This window comes from Cygnus atratus, chromosome 8 (assembly GCF_013377495.2).
Source record: "Cygnus atratus isolate AKBS03 ecotype Queensland, Australia chromosome 8, CAtr_DNAZoo_HiC_assembly, whole genome shotgun sequence".
NCBI lineage: Eukaryota > Metazoa > Chordata > Aves > Anseriformes > Anatidae > Cygnus > Cygnus atratus.
The window spans coordinates 26,031,929-26,039,705 of record NC_066369.1 but is presented as its reverse complement, the minus strand read 5'-3'; the positions used below and the strand labels follow the sequence as shown (position 1 = coordinate 26,039,705).

The following is a 7,777-nucleotide window of genomic DNA, read 5'->3' as shown; positions in this document are numbered from 1 at the left end:
TTGGGAAAAAAAGAAAAAAAAAAAAAAAACCCTTTGGCTTTTTTTCTTTTTAATTATTATTGTTATTTTTTAATCGCCCGTGGCAATTTCACCGCGCCGCTAAGTGGATAGTAACGTCTGCCTGCTCCCGGCTTGCCAGGTCCGTTCGGGGAAAAGCCACCTTTCTGTCTTCCGAAAGCCCCCAAAAAGCGGCTTTTTTTTGCGGCCGCTTTAACCCTTTCCGCCCGGGAGCCACGCAGCGCCGCTTGCTGCGGAGCTGGCTCCTCGCCGCGCCGCTCCCCCGCCGTGCCCGGGGCTGGCCGCGGAGCCGGGGGCACCCCGGTGTCCCCGCACCTCGCCCCCCTTCCCTCCCCACCCCCGGTGTCCCCGCACCTCGCCCGCCCCCAGGGACCGAGCGGTGCCGCCAGCATCCCTCGGGACCTGCCCCGCTCGGGGGGGACTGCGCCGTCCCCCCCGGGGTCCCCGGGAAGCGAAGGCCGAGTGCTCGTCCCCGCAGCCCCGAGCAGGGCACGGGGCTCCCTGCCCACCTTTGTGCCCCGCTCAGCTCCGATCGGGGCCGGTGCCCGGCGGTGCCCCCCCCGCCGCCCTCCCGCTGGGTGCCCGCCGGGGTTCTGGCTCCTCGGGCAGCCCGGCTGGGTGCTGCGCCGGGTGCTCCACGTTCCTGGGCTCTGCTCCTGCCCGGGAAAGTCGCCTTTCTGTTGTTTTCCGGCCCGAGTAAAGCTCTCGGTAACATTTCGTTCCGTCTCCCACGCTGCCTTTTCGCATCTCCCGGTAACTCGGCGCCGGCGTTCCCGCAGCCCCCGCCGCTTTGCAGAGCCGGGCTCTGTGGGGAGGGCCCCGGGGGGGTCCTGGGGCAGACCCCGGGCCCGCCTGCAGGGTGCTGCTGCCCACAAACGGAGCCGCTCCCAGGCAGCAGGCGGCTGGAAAAGCGCTGGCTGCTTACCTTTAAACCGGGCGCAGCGTGGCCGTGACTCACCCGCCGGAGCTATAGGCTTGCCCGGGATGTAAAGCAGCCCTGCTTTAAACGGGACCTTCTGGCACGCAATAAAAGCCGCTACTTCTGCCTAGGCGGGGAGGTTTTTTTCTCGGGAAACCAGTTGTTTCCTCCAGCCACCGGTAAAACTTGGGCACGGCGTAAACGAGAGGCTGGAGGAGCTCGGGACAGGTCTTGGATGGGCTTCTTCCATGGCAGAGGTGAAGGAGAAGCCGGGCGAGGGCCCCTCGCCGCCCGGTGCTGGCCTCCGGCTGCGAGCGGGGGCTGCGGGGGGCTGCGGGGCCCCGGGAGCGGTGGGGGTCACGGCCCTGCCCGCACGGCCCTGGCCGGCAGAGGTAACAAGGAACGCGCGCAGAGCTGTACGTTTCGCAGAGGTTTTTAATCAGAAAACACAGCAGCGTGACACAGAGTATGGTAACGGCGCGAACACTTTCAGGAAAATATTTTTTTTTTACTTAAAAACAACAGCGATAGATTCCGTGGGGCTAAAATATTTTTTTTTAAGAGAGAAAACGCAAACTAATGTACGCTCCCTCCTCTTTTAAGTGCTGTTTTGTAGCTGTCTATTAATTTTACGTTGATGTAAAAACTATTCTGTGCCATTAAAAATTAGATTATCCAAAATAAAGCGCTTTCAGCTGCCTGTCTGTCGAGCACCTCCATTCCATCGTTAAGTTTCCTGCTACACTCTCCCGACGAGGCGCGGAGCATCCTCAGCTCCCCTTGCAGCCGGAGAGGGAAATGAGGTTTGGTCTTGTGAATACACTCAACTACGTTGTAAGGGAACATTTTCAAGGGTTAAATTGTTTTTTAGGTACAAGGGATAATATAACTCTACAAAGACCAAACGTGTTGCTTCCTCAATTTCACCGTATTCAAATATTCATGTTTTGTGAGAGGCATCTACCATTGTTATTTATTTTTTTCCCAGACAAAACAAAATAGCTGGTGGAAAGCAATCGTTTCTTAAGAGCATCTAGACTGCGCTCAGCTTATTAAGTGACCGGAAAACTTGTCGCATTACAGCTTGCTGATACTCTTTGCTCTGACAACGGTTATCTGCTGGTTTGAAGCTAGAAAAACTGTATTCTCCAGTGCACAGTGAACACGAAGCGCTAAGCTGAACTCTTTGAAACCTCTGGCAATAAAAAACGCCGCTCAGGTTGTTTCTGGTAACTAAACTGAAAAGCAACTCGGTGCGAGTTTAAATACACAGAGGGGAGAAGTGGCATCTACGTTGGGGACGTCAGCGCCCTACAAGCCCTACAAGCTCCTGGTAAGGGCGAGCTGCAGGCAGCCCCCCCAGCTGCCAAGCGACACCCCCGGCCCGCTCGGAGGTGTGATCCCCAAATCTCGGCTCCCCGCTCCCCCCGGGGCTGCGGAGCCCGGAGGGGAGCAAGAGGGCCCGGTGCCCCTTGGCTCCCTTAGCACGCCGAGAAGCAGGTGACTAGGTGGCTTTTGGATTAATAATGAGCTAAGGTAAATTGGGAGAAGCCGCTAGTGGGAAGCTACATAGATAGGAGTGACCGACATATACACGGGGAGGTGGCAGAAATTGCCGGCGGGGCGGATTTCGACCATTTGCATCCTCTAAAAAAAAAATAAAAAAAAATAAAGAAAAAAGAAAAACCCACCTCGGCAATTTCTCCGGCTTTGCGCTATCCAAAAAAAAAAAAAAAAAAAAAAAAGCCAAACTAGAAGGCAGGTGGGACCCGACGTTATTAAAAGGCGGGGGGGAAGAAGGAGGAAGGAGGCCGGCGGGCTCAGCGTCCGGCGGGCCCCCCTCACTCGGTGGCGGCGGGGGGGCGGCCGCCCTCCAGCAGCCGGAGCACGGCGCTGCGCTTGTACAGCTTGGCCACGTCGTAGGCGGTGTCGCCCCGCTTGTTCTGGTGGCCCACCTTGCTGGCCGTGCTCTTCAGCAGGAACTCCACCACCGGCACGTGGCCCTCCTGCGCGGCCAGGTGCAGGGGCAGGTTGCCCTCGGCATCCTCGATGTTAACGTCGGCTTTAAACTCCAGCAGAGTCTGCAAAGTGTCCAGAAAACCCGCTCTGGCTACGTCGTGAATTACAGCGAAGCCAGTACTGTCTTTCAGATCGGGGTTCGCACCGCTCATGAGCAACCGCCGGGCAATTTCGGGATTGCCGAGTTTCATCACCTGGGGGAGAAAAAGGAGAGGTGAACACCTCGGGGAGCTGCCCCCCTGCTGCAGCCTGCCCCAGCCCCTCAGCCCTCACCTCCATCTGTGGCACTCCTGAAAACAGCCCTGCTACACAACTAACAACACGCCACAACATCTATTTTTATTTTTTTCCCCACCCTGACCTCAGTAATATTACGAAAGATGTTATCATCTGGGCGGCAAGAGCTTTCTGGCTCACAGAGATTAATGCCCGAAGCAGGCGGAGGGGAAGGGGGATGCAGAGACTTCTTTTTCAGCAGGTTATCTCGGTTTTTTAACATGCCAAAATTAAGTATGGCTCGCTTTTATTTGCACGAGCATTGAGACACCTTTGCATTATTGTCTGATGCTGTTAAACATCAAATGCAGGGTCTCCGAGGAACAGATATTTTACCTCAGCGATAGAAAATGTAGAATGTGTTTTTATAAGCTCTCAGGTGTTTACATTGTCTGTGTATTATCATAAAGCAAATATTTGTCCTGTGCCATAGCTCTGTCTGCTAAGAAAAATAAATGCTTAAAGAATTTTTTCTCCACAATATTTGACTCTCATAATGTCACCCAAAAAGGAGAAGTTAAAAGGAATGTTTCAAAGTTCCACCAATTTTCTCCTAAAACCACTGTATTATATTATGCTTCCATAATTTTATTATCAGTAAACCATGGCTATATTATGTTGTTACAAAATTCCTATTTTAAAAAACAATAATTGTTTTTTTTGACTGTTCCTCTCAGGGAAAAAAAATGTTTCTTTAAATTTTCCTGATTGCATCATAAAACTATTATAATTAGCAAGCAAATTTCTCTTATTTGGGGCTTAACAACTTGCATCGATTTCCCCCAAATTCCTCATTTTTTGTTTTCTCAAAGACTCTCAAAAATTAACATGGCAATGTATACTCTCCAACCTATAGGCAATATTTTCCTGTTCTTGTAATTAGTCTTACTGCAAGTGGCAAATTCGAAAAAAATACCTTCATTATTTTCTTAGAAATTATTTGAAAATCTTGCAAAAAAAATTTGTCAGCACAAATGAATAATAGAGTGCATTAGATTTAGCATAATGTACAATTTCTACAAGACATTTGCTAAAAACCTCTCCTGGTGAAAAATATGCATCCGGCTTTTTAAGAAAAAAAAAACAACCTATAATCAATATAATTTCTGCAGCTTTTGGAGTGTAAAATAGCCCGGTATATTTGTTTTATCTCCAGAGAAGAGCAGAGCTGCAGATAAGGCAGAAAGGGATTGAGGGAAGGACGTTTATCTGTGCCACAATGCTCCGTGCACTTCTTGTGCCACTTCTTTCACTTCTGAACAGAGATGGAAAAGATGCAAAAGAAAACAAGAGCATTGTGATCTCTCTTTCTCTGGTAAAATCGGGACATTTTAGTCCCTTTTCGAGGGCCCAGGCTGTGTTATTTGTGGATTCAAAACATGTATTTGGTTCAAGTGGGAGTTTTGTATGTTCGAGGAAGGCAGGCTAGGGGACCGGAGGCTTCGTTTAGAGATGCGGGGGGGGAGAAAACCATAAAAAAGGTGATGCCGTTTGGGCGAGGGCTACAGCTGCACTGCAAATGCCCCTGATTTTGCAAAGTTTCGCTTCTGGGGAGAGAGGCAGAGAAGGAGAGAGCAGCAAATGAATAATTCTGCGGAGACCATAAGGGCAGGACATGTATTTGAGGCCTGCATAGGTACACTTCATCAGAAATAAAAAGTACAGGGGAAGACAAGCTGGGTTTTATGTTTAATTAAACATAAATCCGGAAGAATATATATATTTTCGCTGGTATTAATATTAAGCAGTCTCCCCGTTTTAATTGAGAGAGAGATTATTGAGAGATTATCTCAATTTTGGAGGCTGCATTGACAGAGAACTCTTTCGAGCGTGGTCACGCACCCACAGCACATTTCAGGATGATACATATTGAAAATAAGTAGACAGATTCTCCTGTTTTGATTTTTTGTTGTGGTTCATTAGCTCAGTTACGAGCGAGCTGCACCGAGGAGCATTGTTAGGGCACGGATGCCCGTTTGATACAGGCGGGTGCTCTGCCTTTGGGGGAAAACAGCCCTCGGTTTGGGATCCGGACTCTTCGCCCCTTTTAGCAAAAGACACCACTGTGGCACAAATCGGTTTTCAGCCCTCGTCCTGAGGATAAAGCATCAGGCTAAAAGTTTCCTGCTTTCTCAGAGGAGTTACTTGCTGCAAGTTGCTCCTTTCAGTCCCCTCATTCCCTAAAAAGTGGCTGCGAGCGGCCGCCCCGTCCCCCGGCCGGGTGACAGCAGCCCCACGGCAATCCCAGAGCCCCCGAGCCTGCGCGAAATCGCCCACCGAGGGTGGTCGGTGCTTTTCAGCAAGAGGTGCTTATTTTCGAAATCTAGCACGCTGATGCTAAGCCAAAAAGCTGTAAATATCCCGGGTTCGTGCGCAAGCCGTGTGCTTTTTTTAAAAGCAAAAATTCAGAAATGATTATCATGGTTTCGGGGGAGGGGGGCAAAGGAGGTAACAAACGATTTTTCAGACGTGTGAAATTAAAAAGACCTATAGCTCTGCTTCCACGTCTCACTGCCTCACCTCCAGCAGAAATAACCACACATTTTCCCCTGATTTATAAATCACCCCTTTGGCTATTTGCTACGGATTCTACCTTTTTCGCCATCATTATCTGATAATATTAAAAGAAAAAAACCTTTCATCAGCTCCAATAGTTAGCAGTTGGATGAGATCCAAATCCTGCCTGCACAGCTCCACGCTTAAAAATTAGGACACAGCACCCTATACGATCAGAAACGAAAGAGCTGGAACCACTGCCTTGCTACCCGATCTGAAAATTCAGATTTTTAAGGCTTAATTATGAATGAAAAGGCAAGTGATTCAGATGGAACTGCAACTCGTACGGCTCTCTATTAATGTACATCTAAGGTACTCGGTTCTGTGCAGCATGCTTCCAAACGAGAAAGGTCATTCGTCACAAACAGCGTATAAAGGAAAAGTACCATCTACAGCAGATCCCAGAATCGAGAAAAGTCATGTTTTAAAAGCACACTGCAGGGGAGGGGGGGGGGGGGGAAAGGATTCTAAGCTTCAAATCATAGCACATATGTGTTTACAGACCTGCTCTGAAATCCTGCTCACCTAAGATGATTTCTTTTCATCTCATCTCTTTCATTCTCTTCCTCCTCCCCACGAAGTTACAAAATATTATTAAACTTGCAGCCCGTTTGACATTGAGGGTGATCCCCGACTGAACTAATGGTTTTGACCAGTTTTATTTCAAGTACGTCATTTTAGGGAGTTGGAGCCACTAAAGTTTTAAAATATGGCATCCAACTAGTTTTAAAAACACTCGAATTTCGTCCACCAGCCTGTTTAAAACGTTGTCTTTTTGGAAACCCGGGTCACGTAGGTAGCAGTGATGAAATATTTTTCTCCCTCTCTGGATACCAACCTGCAGCGCAGTCCTCCCAAATCCATTTTGTGCATTGACGTTTACATTCTTTTGCAACAAATTAGTAAGTTGCACTAGGTCCCCCTTGGCAGCCGCGGACGCCAGCTCGTTCCCAGAAGGCTCGGCCATTCTTTAGGGTGACTGACGATCGGAAAAAGATGAGATTTTTTTTTAACCAGGCATGGCATCGGAGACTGACAGAAGGATTGGGATGGTTAATCTTCTGGAGTAGACCTTGTAGTAAATACTCGTAAAAAAGCTCCTTGCCAAGAGCCCGCCCCTAACTCACACGTGATTATTCAGCAAAACTGCAGCTCCACTTGAAAGAAGATTTCTTTGCTTCCACATATAGAGTAACTCATATTAAAGACTTTGGCCGTTTTCGGGGGGAAAGCTATTAAGAGCTAGGCAATATATCATATATGTTAGACGTAACATATATACGCGTACACTGGCGACTCACTCAGACCTGAGATCTTGGAAGAAGAAAGCAACCCACCCTGTTCACGGTCGGGATCTGAGACTTAGCAGCACCAGCTCCGAGGAAAAGTCTTCTCTGGCAGTGCTCGTCCTCTCCCGCTCGGCAGCCCCCCTGGCATCCCCACGGCCGCCTCCGCTCGGGGCCGAGCAGGAGGGCGCAGTCCGAGTCCGAGCGGCCCCCGGGGCGGGCCGGGCTCCGGCCGCGGGGCTCGCTCCCTTCCCTCGCCGCTCTCGCTCCCCGCCGCAGCCTCAGAGCCGCGGCCTCGCCGAGCCTCGACGCAGCGGGCGGGCGCGATCCCGGCCGGCGGCGGCCGCCCTCGGCGGCGGCGGCTGCGGAGCATCCAGCGGGGCGGCGGCGGCTGCCGGGCTCAGGGCGCGGGGGAGCGGCGGAGCGGAGCCGTCGCCGCTCTCGGTGCTGCTGCTGCTGCTGCTGGTGCTGCTGCTGCTGGTGCTGCTGCTGGTGCTGCTGCTGGTGGTGGTGCTGCTGGTGCTGCTGGTGGTGCGGCCGCTGTCCGGCCCGGAGCTCCCGGAGGAGCCGGCGGGGGGGGCAGCGGCGGCGCCGGTGGCAGCGTCCCGGTGCCCGCCGCCGCCTCCCCGGCCCCGCGGTGCCGCCTCCCGGCCGCGGCTCCCGGTGACAGCCGCCGCTCCGCCGCGGGCTGCCCGGCCGCTCG

At 51.6% G+C, this 7,777-nt stretch overlaps 1 protein-coding gene across 2 annotated transcripts; it reads right to left on the bottom strand.

Moving 5' to 3' along the window:
- Nucleotides 1-1,354: 1,354 nt before the first annotated feature.
- On the bottom strand, nucleotides 1,355-7,333 carry CDKN2C (cyclin dependent kinase inhibitor 2C). Of its 2 annotated transcripts, XM_035537526.1 has the most exons (3): nucleotides 7,126-7,333; nucleotides 6,627-6,767; nucleotides 1,355-3,150 (listed from the first exon to the last, which is right to left on the bottom strand). In XM_035537526.1, exons 2-3 carry the CDS (start codon nucleotides 6,753-6,755, stop codon nucleotides 2,779-2,781), a joined length of 501 nt encoding a protein of 166 aa, XP_035393419.1. In that variant the 5' UTR covers nucleotides 6,756-6,767; nucleotides 7,126-7,333; the 3' UTR covers nucleotides 1,355-2,778. The 2 variants fall into 2 exon arrangements, with proteins under 2 accessions (XP_035393419.1, XP_050568188.1); XM_050712231.1 differs by having other exon boundaries at nucleotides 6,627-7,333.
- Between the last annotated feature and the right edge of the window lie 444 nt (nucleotides 7,334-7,777).

Coding starts and splice junctions, on each gene's coding strand:
- CDKN2C (XM_050712231.1), bottom strand. CDS start 6,755: ATGGCCGAGCCTTCTGGGAACGAGCTGGCGTCCGCGGCTGCCAAGGGG. Junction 3,151..6,626: donor TTGGGAGGACTGCGCTGCAG/GTTGGTATCCAG, acceptor TTTCTCCCCCAG/GTGATGAAACTCGGCAATCC.